The sequence below is a fragment of the Equus caballus genome, chromosome 1 (assembly GCF_041296265.1).
Source record: "Equus caballus isolate H_3958 breed thoroughbred chromosome 1, TB-T2T, whole genome shotgun sequence".
In the NCBI taxonomy this organism is placed as follows: domain Eukaryota; kingdom Metazoa; phylum Chordata; class Mammalia; order Perissodactyla; family Equidae; genus Equus; species Equus caballus.
The window spans coordinates 198984000-199004035 of NC_091684.1; the positions used below are offsets into that span (position 1 = coordinate 198984000).

Consider the following 20036-nt stretch of genomic DNA (forward strand, 5'->3'; position numbering starts at 1 on the left):
TGGTTTGTCCTGCAGCCATCAGTAGGGGACCAAGGATGCATGTTTCTGTGAGACCTGGGAGAAAACAAGGCTGTCTATCTTTGGTGCAGGCGGAATATCCGCTTGTGAAAGTCAGAGCGCCTTACCTCGTCTCTGGAACGCCGGAGGCTGTGGGGCTGGCTGTTTAAATTTAGGGACAGGCCAGAAGGGGAAAGACCGCTGGGAAAAGGCCAGTTAATGCAGCCACTGAGGAACCAAAAGCTACGGAATTGTACACTCACCTTCTAATTACTGTCTGCACGTCTCCAGGGAGAGCTGGGGACCTCTTTTGGATTTTAATTACTGTGACTCAGCTGTCTGGAGAGACGCTAGGCCATTTTATAGTGTCTGTCAGTTTCCTCAGTGACTCTGTTCGTTATAACTCTTTCCACAGAACGTAGATGAAGAGAAACAATTACTTTACGATTTCCCCTGGACGAATGTTGGAAAGTTGGTGTTTGTGGTAAGTTTAAAATAACGGACTAAAATAAATTACTTAGTTGTTTGTTTTTGTGGACTTTTATTATTTTTTGTTTTTTATAAAACAATATTGTCCCAGGCACAAAAGTTGATATTTTTTAAAAATCGAAGACAAAGATAGTTAGCTTTCTTATATTCTTACGCATATGCTGTAATCCTGGGCACTCATCAATCTTTGTGGCGCTAAAAAGTGGAGCTAAAATCAAAGATTCTTACAGCCAAAGAAATTGCTGAGTTTAATTTGTGTGTCTGGTTCCCACTGCATAACCCTGGTTATTCTGGTTGCAGAAGAAATGTGGTGGGAAAGCAGTAGATGGGTTCTTCAAGTGGAGTTATTTTAAAAAGCCTGCAGCCAAGGGATGGGAAAGCGGAAAGCCGTAATCAGAGGGTAGCTTGCTCTCGGTGTGGGGTCGGCCACTCCCTCTGGAAGTTACTTCTTCTGAGCAAAGATAAAAAGATGTTTCTATTAGTATCTGACTCTTTGAAACTCGTCATTATAAAGAAAGGTCTACAATTCTTAACAGGAAAAATACTTTTATTTTTAGAATATTGGAAATGGTACACTTTCTTCTGTCAGAGCAAAGTTGATTTTTCCTGACTGTTTCTCTACGCTGACAGCCACAGCCGTTTTTGGTAGGGCTCAAAGAATTACAGTTAATGCTGTGAACATCTAGTGTCATTAAAACCCATAATGTTGCATTGTTCAGAAATTATTGGAAAAATACACAAAGAAAGGAGGAACATGAGGCTTGTCCGGGTGGGCAATCTCCCGTCAGGAAAGTGGCCCCTCGATCACGCTGGTCGTCTGGACGGCTCTTGGGCACTGACTCCTGGCTTTCTTCTGAGTCGGGAGCCTGTTTCTGAACCATAATGGAGGGACCTCGGCAAATCAGAGCTTTTTTCCCAAATCCGATCCGCGCTTTCCCTCCACAGGGTAAGAAATTTGAGATCTTGCCGGACGGCCTGCCCTCAGCCAGGAAGCTCATCTACTACACGGGCTGCCCCCTGCGCTCCAGACACCTCCTGCAGCTCCTGAGCAACAGCCACCGCCTCTACATGAACCTGCAGCCCGTGCTGCGCCACGTCCGGAAGCTGGAGGAAAGCGAAGGTGGGGCCATCTGGGTGGGAGGCACGTGGGCCCTGCCGCCGCGGCCTACCGTGCAGCCACTGCGCCGCTTTCCTAGAGTGGGGCAGGGGCGGCGGGCCAGGTCCACACGGGCTCCTGTTTGCTTTCCTGATGGCAGGGGACGCCCAGGCCCAGTGCAGCGTCCCTGTCCACAGTGCCTGTGGCTCCCATCTTTAGTGCCCCGCCAGGACTCTCTTGACGGTTCCCCGCGCATGGCTTGAAATTCCCTGGTGTGAAGCCACTATGTGAGGGTGCAGCCAGGGTTTGTCCTCCTCACTGCGTGGCCCACCTGGGTGCTACTGTCCCCAGGAAATCCTGGGTCCTTGGGTCACACTGACAGTGAAGCAGGTCGCAGAAGCCCCTGCAGCCTCCATCGACTGCTGAGAGGCCACCTCCAGCCCAGGGAGAATGCAGACAGGGCGGAGGGGATGTTCACGTCGGCGTTTTGTCAGCCGGTCCTGGGGGAGCTTTGCTGACTCAGAACGCAGCAGACCGTGTGGGCTCCGGAGTCTGCGGCCCTGACAAGGGGGGTGATGGTGAGGATGGAGGGGGCAGGAGAGGGGCCTCTGACCCCACTCCCGCTGTGCAGTTCACCCTGATGGTTAGCGCTCATCTCAGCTGTGGCGCCCTGCGGATGCTCCAAATCACACACTCCAACTGCCGACCCATGACGCTACTTTGCACATTTGTGTACTTTTTACTGTCTTCAGTGTGTTTTGTAAAGTCACGTCGTGACAGTCTTGGTAATTCAGTCAGACGAGATTTGGGGTGTTCGTGTGGACATGAGGACGCAGATTCGTATCTTGGGTCCGCATCTGAGACAGGCTGCCCCTAGACCCGCGTGTCCTGCAGAAGCAGGGCGGACCTGCCGTCTTGTCACACACGCCCCTCAGAGGGGTTTGCCTGTCCGGCTGCTCCCGCAGAGTCCATCACCTGCACTGCTGACGCCAGCTCACTGGGGAGGAGAGGTTGCGTTTCGCATTTCTTAGAGTAAATTTCAGGGTTATTTAGATGTTTCTCTCAGTTTGAAACTGAGTGGTGCAAAGCTTCTTAAATGTTTGCGGTGGATCTGGGTGAAACAGCACCGTGAAGGGAGCAGACACGGCTGCGTGGAGCGCCACGCTGTGCCACCCTGACCTGGGCTCTGTGAGGGGGGAAACAGGCCTGGAGGGGGAGACCAGGGAGTCAGCATAGCCCGTGTCGCCCCGAGCCTGTCCCGAGGTCGGGAGGACCAGGCTGTCTGTGAACAGGCAGGAGGGCTGTTGAGTTTTTAGACCCGCGGGTCCCGATTGTCTTAGAACGCCAACACAGCAGAGCTTGTTTTACTTTTTCTTCCTCCCACCCTTCCAAGAGCCCATGGCTATTATTTCTGGTACAACAGTGAGCAGAAATGGTACGAGAATTTGCAAAGCCCTTCAGCTTCCATCTTCATCTCGCCCCTCTTGTCTTCACAAGACAGGAGTCGTTGGGACCAGTCCGGCCCTGGAAGAGGGGCTATTGAGGATCACTTTCGTGGGCAGCCGTGTGTGTGTTGGGCTCTGATGTCCAGTCCCGTCTGCCTTCTGTGTGGCTGCACACAGTCACCCTTGTGCTTCAGCCTGATTGCTTAGAATTTTCGTGAATGGACTGGAGCCCAGAAATGTACACACAGCCTTCTCAATCGTTTTTTCCATTTGCATCCTGGAGAGCGTATCATCTCTGTGCTGACTCTCGTTCCCTCTCTGGGGAGCCTGTGGTGATCACACTTCAGAGCTAGATTCAGACATCAGGAGTGCAAGTGTTTTTCACTTAACCAAGAGACAAGACAATTGCATCCAGTAACAGGCCCCTGAGAGCCCAATTAGTTTGCTAGTTAGCAGTTTCTGAAATAATATCAATTTAACCGTCCCCAAACGCACTCTTTGTTTTTAACATTGTTCTAATGTGTTATTTCTCATCAGTATTAGTACCAGGAAGCTGGACTGTTTCTGTTTTAATTTCTGACCTGACACACAGAAGTCCTGTGTTGTCCGCCTGCAGCTCAGCTGTGGCTCTGCCTCTGTGTGGCAGTCAGCTGAGTTTGGTAGGAGGCACTTTGCCGCGTTGCGGTAACGACCAGCACTGATGTGTTAAACCAAAGAGCAATGTCACCAGTCAGGACGCATGGGTGTCAATCGTCAAAACAGTAGTGATTTCACACTTGTTTTCTCAATAGATGATAAAGCCTCGCTCATTCACACTAGATGGGGAAAAGCAATCTTCATTAATGAAAACTCAAATTTTAGAAATTTTTGAAGGAAATTCTCAGAAGAATAGTTTTACTTTAAACGATATTTAGCAATTAGAGGTAAGCTAGCAGTGGGCCAAACTGAACGAATGAACAAATGAAGGACCCCTGGCCTGTGTGTGAATTGAACAGTCTTCGGTAGCCGTGCTTCTGAGCTTCTGTGTGGGGAAGGACCAGAGGCTGAAGTTTCTCGTCCCCGTGGGCGGATGCTTTTGGAGATAGAGAGTCTTGGCGGCTGTCGTGGCAGCGTCCGACAGCCCTGAGCTTCTCAGTGCGTGTTCTCAGCTGCCTGCTCGCTTCTCTTTGGCCCACTGACAGTCCGCACACTTGGAGCAGCTCTCTCTGGTGTCGAAGCTTTGAGACGGGGCCCCCAGGTCTGTGTCCAGGTCCTCGCTCCCCTGCGGGCGTCCTGAGCTGAGCTCCTGTGAGAACCGTGGGCACTGCCAGGCACTGGGGTCAGAGGTGACTGTCCCTGCTCTGGGCCCAGGGACTCGGGCGAGCTGAGCCGCCCCTGTCCTGGTCACTGGGTGACGAGCTGTGTCCTCCCCACACAGAGAAGAAGCAGTATCGGGAGTCGTACATCAGCGACAGCCTGGAGCTCGACATGGGCCCGCTGGAGCAGCGGTCCCGGGCCAGCGGCAGCAGCGCAGGCAGCGCGAGGCACAAGCGCCTGTCGCGGCACTCCACCGCCAGCCACGGCAGCTCCCACACCTCGGGCATTGAGGCCGACACCAAGCCGCGGGACGCGGGGCCTGAGGACGGCTACTCCAGCGGTGCCGTCCACCGCAAGCTGAAGACCTGCAGCTCGACCACCAGCCACGGCAGCTCCCACACCTCGGGGGTGGAGAGTGGCGGCAAGGACCACCTGGAGGAGGGCTCGCAGGACGACGGTAAGCTCCAGCCCGAGCCGCCGGCGTGGCCCACGGTCGCTGCCTGCTCTTTGCCTCTCCTGGTGGGTTCCAGATATTGGCTCTGCAGACTCGATGTCTGGAGAGCTGCTAGGGGTGGTGTAGAGAAGGGCTGTGCTGCCGGCTCCCCAGTGACAGGGCAGAGTTGCTGCTGTGTGTGGACGCAGCCCCTCCAGTCATGGCCCTTTGTCACCACGGGGCGCGGTTGTGGGTTCTGAGTCCAGCAGTGTATGTGAGCAGAGAGGAAGTCAGTCCTGCAGACCTCGTGTCTGCGTCTCCGACTCCCAGGTAAATAGGCGTCAGTTAGGACACGAGTGGATGTGCTGATACTGACAGAGATGTCGCGAACTTCTGCAAAAAAGGAACGATTGGAGCCCAGGCCATTGAAGAGTTAGCGAGTATTGCACCGGGCCGCTTAACTCTGTGTCAGGAGCTAAGCAAGACCTAGAGCCTGTACCAGCCAAACAGCATTTGTGTGCATCTGTGTTGTTATTTTTCTTTTTTTAATTACTTTTTAAATTGCAGTAATATTGGTTTATAACATTATATAAATTTCTGGTGTACGTCGTAATATATTTCGAATTCTGTGTAGGTTACATCATGTTCACCACCCAAAGACTAATTACCATCCATCACCACACACATGCACCTAATCACTGCTTTTGCTCTCCCCCCTCCCCCTTCACCCCTTCCGCCCTTCCCCCCTTCCCCTCTCGTAACCACCAGTCCAATCTCCCTTGCTATGTGTTTGTTTATCGTCGTTTTTATTTCTACTTATGAGTGAGGTCATACGGTATTTGACTTTCTCCCTCTGACTGACTTCACTTAGCATAATACTCTCAAGGTCCATCCATGTTGTCACAAATGGCCAGATTTCATCGTTTCTTATGGCTGAGTAGTTCTCCACTGGGTATATATACCACATCTTCTTTATCCATTCGTCCCTTGATGGGCATCTAGGTTGCTTCCAAGTCTTGGCTATTCTGCATAATTCTGCCATGCACACAGGGGTGCACATATCTTTATGCGTTGGTGTTTTCAAGCTCTTTAGATAAATACTCAGCAGTGGGATAGCTGGATCATATGGTAGATTTATTCTTAATTTTCTGAGGAAACTCCATACTGCTTTCCATAGTGGCTGTACCAGTTTGCACTCCAACCAGCAGTGTGCAAGGGTTCCCTTCTCTCCACCACTTGTTGTTTCCTGTCTTGTTAATTATAGCCATTCTGACCAGAGTGAGGTGATATCTCGTAGTTTTGATTTGCATTTCCTTGATAGTTAATGATGTTGAACATCTTTTCATGTGCCTGTTGGCCATCTGTATATCTTCTTTGGAGAAATCTCTGTTCAGATCTTTGGCCCATTTTTTATTTGGGTTGTTAGGTTTTTTGTTGTTGACATGTATGAGTTCTTTGTATATTTTGGATATTAACCCCTTATCTGGTATATGGTTTGTGAATATCTTCTCCCAATTGTTAGGTTGTCTTTTTGTTTGTTGATGGTTTCCTTTGCTGTGCAGAAGCTTTTTAGTTTGATGTAGTCCCATTTGTTCATTTTTTCTTTTGTTTCCCTTGCCCGGTCAGACATGGTACTTGAAAATATGCTGCTAAGACTGATGTCAAAGAGCATACTGCCTATGTTTTCTTCTAGAAGTTTCATGGTTTCAGGTCTTACCTTCAAGTCTTTAATCCATTTTGAGTTGATTTTTGTGCATGGTGTGAGATAATGGTCTACTTTGACTCTTTTGCATGTGGCTGTCCCAGTTTTCCCAGCACCATTAATTGAAAAGACTTTCCTTTCTCCATTGTATGCTCTTGGCTCCCTTGTCGAAAATTAGCTGTCCGTAAATTTGTGGGTTTATTTCTGGGCTCTTGATTCTGTTCCATTGCTCTGTGTATCTGTTTTTGTGCCAGTACCGTGCTGTGTTGGTTACTATAGCTTTGTAGTATATTTTGAAATCAGGGAGTGTGATACCTCCAGCTTTGTTCTTTTTTCTCAGGAATCCTTTGGCTATTTGGGGTCTTTTGTTGTTCCATATAAATTTTAGGATTCTTTGTTCTGTTTCTGTGAAAAATGTCATTGGAACTTTGATAGGGATTGCATTGAATCTGTAGATTGCTTTAGGAAGTATAGACTATTTTTTTTTTTTCAAAGATTGGCCCTGAGCTAATATCTGTTACCAGTCTTCCTCTTTTTCTTTCCTTCTCTCCAAAGCTCCCAGTACATAGTTGTACATGTTCTAGTTGGAGGTCCTTCTAGTTCTCCTGTGTGGAACGCCGCCTCACTGTGGCTTGATGAGCGGTGCTGGGTCCACGCCTGGGAGCCGAACCAGTGAACCCCAGGCTGCTGATGCAGAGCGCACGAACTTAACCACTGGGCCACGGGGCTAGCCCCTCTTCTTTCTTAACAAGTAAAGAATAATTGACAGTCAAGTCGTGTCATTAGCAGACACGTAGACAACACAGCAATCCGGTGAAGAAGAGAGCAGGTAGCATCTAGTTGAGAACTGCCCCTGGAGTTTGCTATTGTAGAGGCTCCTTAGCAAGTCTGTAAATGTGCGTAATTACATAGCCTCTTCCGCATGTGGCTGTGGGTTACGGTGGCCACGTCCCTTCATGTCACCAAATGTCTTCTTCTGTGTCAGAAATAGAGATGTTGGTTGATGACCCCAGGGACCTGGAGCAGATGCACGAAGAGTCTCTGGAGGTCAGCCCGGACATGTGCATCTACATCACGGAGGACATGCTCATGTCACGGAAGCTGAACGGACACTCCGGTGAGCTCGTCTGGGAAGCTCGTGTCCTTGGGAGGCGGGTGGTCCTGGCCTGAGAAGCAGGTGCCTCAGAAACAGAAGGGGCGACGGCTGCGGACCAGGGACAGGACAGGAAGAGCCTGTCCAGGCTGTGCGGTCGACTGCAGGACCCAGTGCCCCGTGGAGCCAGGAAGGCAGAGGGCTCAGGCCAGGCTTACTGTGCTCCGCCCTGCGCTCAGACGCACTCCTGTGAGGGGCTTTGTCTCCGTTTGTGCTGCCTTAACAGTCGTCAGAGAATCCCGTGATCCATCTGGACCCTTCCGACCCGCCTCCTCCTCACACATAGAAACCTGCAGACTGGGGAGCACGGTGCCCTGGGTGGATCCTCCTCCTCCTCACAGATAGAAACCTGCAGACTGGGGAGCACGGTGCCCTGGGTGGACCCGCCTCCTCCTCACAGAGAGAAACCTGCAGACTGGGGAGCACGGTGCCCTGGGTGGACCCGCCTCCTCCTCACAGAGAGAAACCTGCAGACTGGGGAGCGCGGTGCCCTGGGTGGACCCGCCTCCTCCTCACAGATAGAAACCTGCAGACTGGGGAGCACGGTGCCCTGGGTGGATCCACCTCCTCACAGAGAGAAACCTGCAGACTGGGGAGCACGGTGCCCTGGGTGGACCCGCCTCCTCCTCACAGATAGGAACCTGCAGACTGGGGAGCACGGTGCCCTTGCTGGCTGGAATCAGACGTCAGGTCTAGAGTTGTGTGTGTTTTCTCACCCCTGCGTCGTACTGGGCACAGGAGTCTGAGGAGAAAGGGTCCAAAAGGTTGACATGAAGAGACTCGCAAGTTCCATATTTGATGCATTCTTCCAGTTCCTTCACGGCAGCCCTCTTACAGGGTCGCATAACCTATATAATATAAAACAATGTATATTTCTATGAAATGAAAGATGTTGTCTTAAATAAAATAGCGGCAGTATCTGTTCGTTTCCAAACCATCACTCCTAACTGCTCCTGTCGCCCGTCGAGTTAGTCTCTGCCTTGGGAACCAGCACTGCCGAGTGGCCTGGGTGCTTCTTGCTCTGTGACTTGCAGCTTTGCTTGAGCGACAGACCCTGCTGCACAGGGCTGGGCTGCCACTGCCGTCCAGACCCGCAGTCTCTGATAGCGAGCCTCCGCACGTGCCGGGCAGGCGCGCACAGGGCCCGTCACGCTGGGCTCAGTCTGTGAGAGCAGGAGGAGCTGTTGCTGCAGAGCTGCGGTCGCTGACCCACAGGCCCGGCGCCCGGTCGCCTCGTCACACTCAGAGCTCTTAGACCAAACTTGGCCGTCTTTGCCCACTTGCTGTGTTATATTGCACGTTTTCCTTACAGATAGACTGCAGTGTCTTTAAACCATAACTTGACAATTACACGCACGTTATAGGTGCATGGACAGCGCTACACTGAGCTGATTGAGTAGCGATGTCGCACGCTGCTTGTCTTTGTTCTGTGGGAGCTGCCTCGAGCTGGTTCCGTGTTCCAAGCACCGGGTTTGGTGCTGACCTTTCTAGGCCGGGTCTGGGTTCTAGAGCAGACTGTGTACAGGCTTGGCAGCCAAAGGAACATTTACCAGGAAATCCAGGAGGAACTAGAGCAGGTGCCAGCCGTGCCTGTGGGGGTTTGTTCGAGAGTTAATGCCTCTTAGAAGATGAGGCTCTTTCCAGAGAAGGACCCTCTGCCAAAGCAGAGTGTGTACCCGCCAGACGTGAGCATCACCCGAGAGGTTTTAAACTGTCTGCACATAAAACGGGAGCGTCTTCATGTGACACTGAGTCTGTGCTAGACCCTGAGTCACGGTGAGGCTTTCTGAGGAGCTGAGGGGCGGAAACCAGCAGAGGCCGAGTAAAGGCCAGCACTTACTCAAGGTGCTGCTTTAAAAGGTGGGGTGCACTTTGCTTAAGGAACCGTTCGGCCTTAAGGATCTCCCGCCATCTGAGGGAAAGTGTCCGTGGTCTTCTCCGTCTCCAGTTCTTGGTGGCAGGTTTACTGTCTGAAACACTTTTTCTGGGAGTTTACTCCCTGGCCACAGTCACGTAGGGAGGTGTCAGCACTGGATCCTGCTTCCAAAATGTGAGCACGGCATGATGGGCTGCACGGATCCCGGGGATCAGAACAGAGTCTTCCCCCTGGCCTCCCATGTTGGTCTCTTACTGGTGGGATCCGCTCGGGACATCTGTGCTGCAGGCTCCCCGTTAGCCAGGATGAGCTCCGAGAACTTGTGCCCCTCCGTCCTCGCCTGCGGGCGTCCGACAGGGCGCAAGGAGTGGGCGTCGGCAGTCTTCATTTCCTCTCTGTTTTGCTTTAGGGTTGATCGTGAAAGAAATTGGCTCCTCCACGTCCAGCTCCTCGGAAACAGTCGTCAAGCTTCGAGGCCAGAGCACTGATTCTCTCCCTCAGGTACGGGGGGCACTGACGGATTAAGATCAGGAGGCGAAGTTGTAGACAGTTTTAAATAGGACCCTAACGTGCACGTGTACCTAAACAAGTGAAGGTTTAGAACCCTAAGGAAATGTTTCTTACTAGATAGACACATTCTAGTTTTCCTCTGAGTTTATTTCCGTTCTGTTTTCTGGTTCCATTTATCTCCACGTTGACCTTTATTTGGGTAAATGATGTCCTTGGGTGCACACTTCATGTGGGCGGGAAGCCACTGGCCTCTGGCCTAGGTGAACTGTGTGCTCTTGACCTCAGCAACTGGGGGGAACAGGGCGTTGGGTGACCTGTGCTCACTGGTTCTGTGACGCCGTCAGGAGCTGGAGGCGAGGTAGATGCTCTGACCCACGGCTGCAGCGTGTGGCGCCCCACGGCTCACGTCCCCCCTGAGCTCTGGCTCTCTGTCCTTTTTGTTTCCACCCTCTGTGCGTCTCTCCTCTGTTTCTTTCTCTTCCGTTCTGGCTTTCTTTGCCCTTGCTTTTTTTCTCTTCTCTTTCTTCTCATTTGTCCTTTCTTTCTCTTACTTCCATTTAAGTAGCCGTAATGTGAACCTGACATCTTATAAAATTCCAGTGAGTGATTTCTCAGAGCGCTGTGTGGAGTGCGAGCATCAGGACCACGCTGTGTGGTTTGCACACCGCCTCTGCACTCAAGCAGCTCCTGCTGTACACGCGTGTGCTGGGCACAGCGGAGGGGCGGGCTCACATCCTCAAGATGCAGACACATCATGTGCATCCCGCGGGGATGTGGTGATGCCCCATGAGTCCCACGTGTGCAGTCACTGTGAGTCCTGGAAGGTCGCCAGCTTCAGGGACTGCTGGGAGGTGACACCTAGCGTGACGCCGCGCTCAGACATGATACCTAGTGAACTGTCCGTGCTCAGACATGACATGCTAGTGAACACCACGCTCAGATGTGACACCTAGTGAAACATTGTTCTCAGATCTGAGACCCTGGTGAACTGTCTGTGCTCAGGCTCTGACGCCTGCTCCTGGCGGTTTCCCTCCAGCTAAGGGGAGCCGTCTTCTCGCACAGCTGGCCTCTGTGCTGGCGGCAGACAGTGAGAGAGAAGGCCAGCCCCCTCAGTCACCTGTGCAGTATCTTCCCTCCGTGGGGTTACAAGAGCCACTTGCTGCCCTGTTTCTGTGTGGCCCTGGACCCATCTTGGGATGGCGAGTCCTGAGTGCTCCCTGGCGGCAGAACGCGGCCTCCGCGGTCCAGGAGCTGCCTCCTCGTTCTGGGACTCGCCTCCCAGCCTTTTCTGCACCAGAAACACTTTGCACTGTTTTTCTACCCAGGAATTCTGGCTTTTATAAAACAGTTCTTCAGACTGTGTTTCTTAATCGTTGGCTTGTTTTCCCCTTTCTTACTAAAATGATAACAGCCCTCGGCATGGGAGGGTTGCCACGGTGAATGCTGCGTCCTAGTGGAAACAGGCAGGGTCTTTACCCGCCAGCCCGGTCATCTGGCCACTGCTCGATTTCTGAGATGCTGCCGACACTGGATTCTGGATGCTTCTCCTCTGTGCCGTGGATTGTTCGTCTGTCGAGTGGGGCTCTGGCCTCCTGGGCTGTGGGCGGGTCCGTGGGTTAGCATGAGTGGCTGCTGCGGATCAGGCCTGCACGTAGGGAAGGCTCTGTGAGTGTGCGCTGCTGCTGGCGGTGTCGGTGTTTCCCCACAGACTCCGGCTGGAAACCGCTTTCTGAAGCGTGGGGACTCCTTATACCTTTCTAGACTTTGCAGCCTCCCTCTTTACCGGGACGTTGCTTTCCCTTTAGTCTGTCCCCCTAAAGTTGTTGCTCCCTCCCTTACTTTCCAGACTGTCTGCCGGAAACCAAAGAGCTCCACTGACCGGCACAGCCTGAGCCTGGATGACATCAGACTCTACCAGAAGGACTTCCTGCGCATCGCCGGCCTGTGCCAGGACACTGCGCAGAGCTACACGTTTGGGTGCGGCCACGGCCTGGGCCAGGAGGGCCTCTACTGCAGCAGCTGCTTGGCTCAGCAGAGCGTGCACATCCAGGACGCTTTGCCCGTCAAAAGAGCCAGCAAGTACTTCTCTCTGGACCTCACTCACGATGACGTTCCGGAGTTTGTTGTGTAAAGTGCACCGGCCGGCAGCCACACGGCGGCCTGCCCTTTGCTGGGGGCCGCGGGGGCCGCGGGCGGCTGCTTTGCTCATCATTGTGCCATATTTCCTTCCCCCAAACACCCTCTTTCTTTACGATATTTGTGACGGAAACAAAAGCCTTGGGACAGTTGCACTTTAAGGACCGTGCATAGGTGCAGGGACTGCAGGGGACGTCTAGACGGCGCCCAGAAGTTCACAGCCTGTCGCGGGAGTGCCTTTGCTGGTCAGCCAGCCTTCAGAGCATCGAGCTGCGGTGCGTTCGGTCGCCGTCTTGTTTTCTCATTCAGCTGCCTGTAACGTCACGTTTTTTATCACGTGAAACATGTTGTTAGATGTTTGCTGGTAATTTTTTTATCGCTCCCTCGTGAAATGGTCATGTTTTGAGGGAGGAGGAGGAAGAGTCGCCTCTTTCTGTGGGGAGACCGTTGACGCGCACAGGGGCTGTCCCAAAGAGAGCCCTCGCAAGGCCGTCACAGTCACGTGGTTCTCGAAAGCCAAAGAGTCGCTGTACGGAGGCATCGCCCAGGAGGGAGATGTGAGTCAGCAGTCAGCAGGGGACGGCACACTGTGATGCCATGACTCCTTCGCAGCCGGCTGCACCCGGCCTCCTCTCCCAGAAAGCTCTAGGCCTCAGCTGAGTCCTCATCCAAGGAACCCATCAGCTGTGTTCATGTCTTAATGTATCTTGTGGCGTTTCAAAACCAGTTTCTGTTACAGCTACAGAAACGTCTTAGAAAATGTTTGTGCTTGGTGTTCGTTTTTAATCAAGAACGAATTATGGTAACGGTAGTTTCTGCTTAACCACAATGCCCTAACTACATGTATGCGTAACACATACATAAATCCACTAGGCTGTGTGTGTCTGTATGTGTGCAAAGCTTGCCGCTCTTTATTTTCGCCTCCATGGCTGTCTGGTCCACACGGCTTTTCTTGTCTAATACGGAGGATGTGTCATGGAATGCGTGGTGCCTGCAGACAATCACTTGATGGAGAGTTAAGAACAACTGTTTCCTCACGTGTCTTTTCCTGTGATTCTCAACCCTGGTTGCATAACAATTATTTGGGGAGCTTTTAAGGAAATAGCCATGTCTGGGTCCCATCCTGGGTGAATTAGCTCAGTGTCCTGTGGTGGGACCCAGGTGGGATCGCCTCTTCTTTCAGAGTTCTCCAGAAGGAGCTCATACGCGGCAGAGTTGGAAGCCACTGGTTCAGAGGGCGTCTCTCGTGGATTTTGAAGCAGAAGTGTGTGGGAGATGTTAGTGTTTGAGAAAGGGCCAGTTTTGAGACGGTTTCTGCCACTGCTGCGAGGCGTCCAGGGCAACCAGGTCGGGAGAGCAACTGAGCCTCCGCAGAGCGCGTTGCTCAGCACAAGGTCTTTCTACGGGATGTTTTAATGACCAAGTATTTTACATTTGTTTACCATATTTTAATATACCATTTTTTCTATCTACCAGGTTTTATTAAAAAAAACTATATATTATTTTCTAAAGAAACAGTCATATTTTTATACAAAATTGTTTTCAGGTAACAAAGAAATAGACTTAGGGTACAGCAGACTTGCAGTGTTACCCCCGGTGGGAGTCAGTATTACACACATGGAGATCGTCAGCACGCCCCACCTGTGGCACCTCGTGTCCCCACGTGGATGTCACAGGGCCTGGTGGACTCGAGCCTGGTCAGAGGACTTTAACTTGACACCTCAGAAGGCAAAAAAGTTCTGTAGTCATGAATTATTTTGCTTTAGCAAGTGTTTTAAGAGAACCAAAGTTTGAGCTTCAGGCTGTACGGACGTGTCTGTCTCTGTATAAAGGATGACAGGATCATCTAATGACTGTTTCACTGGTGAGTCACTCATAACCACCATTTCTTACGGATGCTGGAAAGAAATCCTGGTGAAGTTTGGCTCTAAAGAGCCCAGATCATAATGTGGGGCGTTTTCTTGGCTCTTGGTTCCTGCAAAGATCAAGAAAACCCTGTTTAATTAAATGGGTCGTGCTTGCACTTCCTTCTCTCTACTCCAGCCGGAATCGGGCTCCCGGGCTCTGCCAGCATCGTCGGTGGTCTTGCACACCCTCCTTGTAATGGGGTTTATGAATAGTCTTGTGGGTTTTCAAAGATGAAACATGCTAAGGACACTTTTGCTTTTTGATCCACTGATTGCAGCAGGAATATATATATATATGTATATGAAAATCCATCTTGAATATCTACATTTTTGTATTTGAAAATTGTTTTAAAAAAATAAAAAAGGAAAAGAAAAGTGTAAAGCTGTTATTTATTCTGCGTTTGTTAACATGCGTTGCCAGCCAGCCTCCCGACGTGGGAGATGTTGCCTCCACGCGTTTTCATTTGTGTTTGCACCAGTGAGCTTTATCTCTGCGTGAACTGTCAGAGTCCTTTCTGTGAAAGGATCATCGTGTCAGGATGGCACCAAAGTGTGTAAAAAACTGCACTATTTTGTAACTATTCTTATAGGCATTTCATGGTAAGATTAGCAGTAAATAAAGTTACTTTAATTTGTCTTTGAAGTGCCTTTTTTATTGTTAGAGTTCTCAACGAGGCAGAAAGCGTCAAAGAGTCAGTGTTCCCTTTGACTTTCTTTCCTGTGACAGAGCACACGGAAGGTCCGGGGTGGTGCCCCCCCCCCCCCCCCGGTGATGATGGTGATGCGGAGCCGAGCCCCGCCGTGTGCCAGCCCCCACTCCACGTGTGGGAGGAGGCCGTGTGCCAGCCTCCGCTCCTCCTGGCCCTTGTGCAGTCACACGGCCTTGGGTGGTCCCGTCACTGTGGACGTCACGGAACGCATGGACACAAGCCAAGTGGTCCAGCGGCTCCACGCCTAGGCTCTGGTGTAGCCTGCTCTCCTGGGCTGCAGACCTGCACGGCTGTCACTGCACTGCGTGCTGTGGGCAGCTGTAACCTGCTGGTGAGAATCTGTCCTAGAGAAGGTACAGTCAGAACACAGCATGAAAGGTAAACACTGGTACACCTGAATAAAGCACTTACTGTAAGTAGGACTTGGTCTGGGTGAGTCGGTGAGTGAGTGGCGAGTTAATGTGAAGGCCTAGGACATTGCTGGACGCTGGACTTTATAGACACTGCACTTCGGCTACGCTGAAACATAAAAAAATATTTCTCTTCAATAAGTTAACTTCAGCTGATTTGGTGAGGAAGACTGGCCCTGAGCTAAGATCTGTGCCCGTCTTCCCCTACTTTTTGTGTGTGGGATGCCTACCACAGCATGGCTTGATGAGCAGTGTGTATGTCTGCGCCCGGGATCTGAACGTGAGAACCCTGGGCTGCTAAAGCAGAGCACGCAAAGCCAACCACTGTGCCACCGGGCCGGCCCCTGACTAACTTTTTTATTTTATAAACTTTTAAATTTTTTTTAACTCTTTGGCTCTTGTAATACAGCTTAAAACACGTGGTATAGATGTACAAAAATATTTTCTTTGTATCCTTATTCTGTAAGCTTGTTTATATTTTTAAAATTTTTATTTAATTTTTAAGCTTTTCTGTTAAAAACTAAGACAAATGCACATTAGCCTAGGCCTGCACAGGGTCAGGATCGTCAGTAGCACTGTCTTCCCCTCCGCATCCTATCCAACTGGAAGGTCTTCAGGGGCAGTAACATGCATGGAGCGGTCCACTCCTATGATAACACGCCTTCTTCTGGAACACCTGAAGGGCCTGCCTGAGGCTCTTGAGGAGATGTCACTCTTCGGAAAATGTCCAAGGTGGTTTGCTTGGTTTGTTTCCTTATTCATCATAGATCTGCTTTTAAGTAGATAATGCACCACAAACATTCCTCTCTACTAATGAAAACCTTTTGGTGTTGGGTCCATGTTTTCAAACTTTTCAAGGAGCTTGGTGAGGTCTGAAAAGCTGCTGCTACATGCTTCACTGAATTTTCTTGGAGGTTCTTCTTATTTTTGTTGTAGTTTCCTTTTTTCTTGCCTCTTCTTCGGCTAAGCATTCCTGTGCCAGGTCCAATGACTCCTCATGAGTCAGTTCCTCGGGAACCACCTCTAGGAGCCCCTCAGCGTCATCCTCATCCACGCCCAGGTTGAATTTGTCTGCCTTCTCAGCCACAGCTTCGTTTCCTTTTGCCACTGCCTCATCCTCGGCAAATCCTCTGACGCCATGGACAGATTTCCTGAGTGTCTTCTCCAGATGCCATTCACACACTCCTTGGTGATGTTACCCCAGGTTGAAGCAAGGTTCTTGATGCAATCACAGATGTTGTAATCCTTCCAGAATCACATCAGTGTCTTCCTCAGTTGCAGCAATAACCTGGGCAAAGGTCCTCCTCAGGTAGCAGGCCTTAGAAGCTGCTATAATCCTTGATCCATTGGTTGGATCAAAGAGGTGGTGTTTAGAGGGAGAAATATGACTTTGATATTGAGGTGGTGATCATCAACAAAAGAAAGGTGTCCAGGAGCATTATCAACAATAAGCAAAATCTTGAAAGGTACATTATTCTCCAAAGAGTACTCCTCCATTTTGCTGGCCCAGCAATTCAGGAGGGCATCTTGGAAGAGGAGCTGGGTCATCCATGACTTCTTATTGCTCCTGTAGTACACTGGCAGTGTGTGCCTATGCTTGAAGGCCCTGGGGTTCTCCCTGTGCCAGATCACAATGGGTTTAATTTAGTAGCCTGCAACATCGCCCCCAGGCACGACAGTTGTCCTGTTCTTAACAGCCTTGAAACCTGGCGTTGAGTTGGCCTCCTTGTGGATGGAAGTCCCTTCAGGCATCTGTTTCCAGAATAAGGAGGTTTCTTCCATATTGAATATTTGCTCTGGCAAGAAAGTTCCCTCTACAATCAGCTTATCTAGAGTTTCCAAAAGTCCTTCAGCTGCCTTCACATCAGCACTCGCAGACTCACCACTCACTTTCTCATTCTGTAACGAATAATGATTCTTGGATGGTTTAAACCACCCAGAGCTAGCGGTAAATTCAGCATCGTAGTTGGTCCAGTCTTGTCTTTCAGCATTGCCACCATTTTGCTTTTTCTGTGATTGTCGTGGTGCTGAGAGGGATACGCTACTGTCTGCGCTTCAGTCCAGGTCATTAGAAGTTCCTCCAGGTCTGGTAAAGGTCCTTCTCAAATTTTTGTCAGTCTCACTGCCTTCAATGAAGCAGACCCTTTAAGAGCTTCCATAACTCTGTCCTTTTCCTTCAGGATCGTAGCTGTGGTGGAATGGGACATGTCCAACTGGTGAGCAATCACCATCACTGATTTTCCACCTTCATAGTCCTTAACCACTGTTAATGTCATTTTTCCAGGTCAGACACTTGATGTGGCCTCTTACTGGCAACGTTAGCAGTGGATTTGATGTACTTGGGGGCCGTGATGAACAAAACAACACAGATTAAATCAGTCACAAGAGAAGTGACATAAACAAGAGACAGTCAACACACGCCGCATGAGGCTGCTGCCCGTGTGACACGTGTCCTGTTTTTACAGGGGACTTTTTATAAGTAGGAAGAATACCCTTTAGAACAACCAGAGCGCTAACAACTAGAACATACAACTATGGACCAGGGGGCTTTGGGGAGAAGAAGGAAAAAAAAAAGATTGGCAGCAGATGTTAGTGCAGATGCCAATCTTTTTAAAAAAAACAGAATACCCTTTAGAATAATGATAAAAGTATGACATAGTAAATCCATAAGCCAGTACCACCGTCGTTTATTATCATTGTCAAGTGTGACGTGCTGTACGTAACTGTGTGTGCTCTACTTCCATACGACTCACACTTCAGCAGCATCACCACAGACTCACGGTAACGCGTGCGCCACGACGTCATGACGGCTACGACGTCACTAGGGAACAGGAACTTCCAGCTCCATTATAATCCAATGGACCACCGTCCAACGTGCAGTCCGTCCGGGCAGGAGCGTCGTCAGCGGCCATGACTGTCTCCATAAGGCAGGTCCTCGTTACTCTCAAGTTGGACGTGAGGGAACAAGGCTCTGCGGGGCAGTGTGGCCAGCGCTCTTCATCCCAAACTGTGGGCTGCGAGGGCCCTACTTCGTAAAACATAATAGTTTCCATTGTTAAAGTTAAAATTAATTTTTGCCCTTAGAACAATCATCGTTGGAGCATTGGTTTTAATTTCAAAAAAAATAAGTGGTCGCATTTAAAAGCGTGCATCCACAAGACCACACGTGAGGGTGGTGTGGCACAGGGGACCGAGCCCGGAGCTGGTCCACGGACGGGGCTCTGAAGAGCCCGGCTCTCCTGCAGAGGGAAACCCGGTACCTTCTCTGTGCTCCAGGCTTCTGGCTATAAAACAGCAGTAATAATGCAGAGGACTGTTGGGGTGAAGCAAGGTAACAGGTATGACAGCCCCTGATGACCAGCTGGGGAGAGGGGGGTTTTCAAATCTAACAAACGTTCAACTTTCATAGAACCGAACCATTCGGTCATTTGGAAGCATACAATCCAAAAAACGCTTTCTGGTGGAGTGTTACTCGTGAATTTGCAGAGCATTTGGTAAACTGCAGGTAAACTAGAGGAAAGGGAAGAAAATACGTGGTCACCGACTGTGTGTCTGAACTGACGCATGCCGTGTCTGCTCTGCACAGTACTCCCGGCAGCTGCACCCTCACTGTCCAGCTGAGGAAAAGTTCAGCTTGCCCACGACCCACGGCTGGTCAGTGATGGAGCCGAGTTTCAAACCCAAATCTGTCCCCAAAAGCTTTGCTTTCTCTGCTACGTACAGCGTTACCACTGCCCTTAGAGAAAGCTCAGGCTCCAATAGGGAAGACGGACTCACAGTGTTGATGCTGTGATAAAGGAAACTTGTTCACGCACTAGTGTTTTTTGAACGCCCGCTATCTGCCAGACACACACACAAGGCTTGTAGAGGTTTCGCCTTGGCACAGGCAGGGAAGACGTGGGGCAGGAAGTGGGAGGGGAAAGGTCAGAGAAGGTTTTACTGGGAGGAAGAGCCTTGAATGGGGCCTTCCGGTGGGATGGATGAGGTACAAGCTCTATGGGCAAAGGCGGAGAAGCTGAGACACCCAGGCTCATGAAGGGACCTTTGGCTTGAGTGGTGACTCTCCAGCCTAGTCATGAACGGCCTTGGGTGCCCAGATGAGGACACTGAGTTTTTTGTGGACAGCAGGGAGCCACTGAAGGGGGTTGGAAGAAGAAGATGTGTCTGGAGTTTGAGAGAAATCATGGAAGCAGGGCTGGTAGAAGGCGGGGAGGGAGCAGCCAGCCTAGAGGATGACGAGGACCTGAAGACGGCATGGCAGCAGGGAGAAAAAGGAAAAGATTCAGACGCTGTGCAGGAAGCAGAATAACAGGACTGTGCCCCCGCCCCCAACACACACACACAAGGTTGTCACCTCCCAAGCTAAATATTGGAGGAATAGGCAATTTTGCCATACTTGGCAATGTTCTTGGGAGGACTGAAGAGTTAATTACTGCTCTACGTTATGAATTAAATCTACTCTGCATGAACACTTTGAAAATTGGTGCGATGGCCACAACCACTCCAGTCCACTACGGTGGTTCTCAACTCTGGATGCACATCAGAATGACCTGGAGAACTCAAAACAGCCGCACCTGGGCGCAGACCAGAGCTGCCGGCCTACTTGGTCTCGGATGGGCATGGTGCTACTAAAAAGTCTGCAGGTGACGCTGATGTGCACCTGTCCATAGGTGAGCCCCAGCAACACAGACCAGCCGGGTTGTCTGCTCCTGAGCTAGCCTGGTCCACTCTGGGGACGGGTTGGGTCTCCAGAGTGTCCAGGATTATCGTGTTTTGTGAGCGTGACATTGTTGTCTTTTTGCCAACACAGCTGTCAGAGAGTGAAGCAGTGTTCAAGTGAGAATAGGAACAGACCCACATCCTAGACACCAGGGCG

The 20036-nt window shown here is 50.7% G+C and overlaps 1 protein-coding gene across 16 annotated transcripts in view; it reads left to right on the top strand.

Moving 5' to 3' along the window:
• Positions 1 to 14677, top strand: part of FRMD6 (FERM domain containing 6) — a 285594-nt gene extending 270917 nt beyond the window's left edge. For 15 of the 16 annotated variants that reach the window (XM_070242932.1, XM_070242984.1, XM_070242973.1 and 12 more), the window contains 6 exons: positions 413 to 481; positions 1432 to 1606; positions 4445 to 4780; positions 7444 to 7575; positions 9897 to 9988; positions 11844 to 14677. In XM_070242932.1, the coding sequence (XP_070099033.1) occupies positions 413 to 481; positions 1432 to 1606; positions 4445 to 4780; positions 7444 to 7575; positions 9897 to 9988; positions 11844 to 12128 (1089 nt within the window). In that variant the 3' untranslated portion in view covers positions 12129 to 14677. Of the gene's footprint in view, positions 1 to 412; positions 482 to 1431; positions 1607 to 4444; positions 4781 to 7443; positions 7921 to 8034; positions 9989 to 11843 lie in introns of all 16 variants that reach the window. The other variant, XR_011428937.1, reaches the window with a different exon arrangement.
• The last annotated feature ends 5359 nt before the right edge of the window (positions 14678 to 20036 follow it).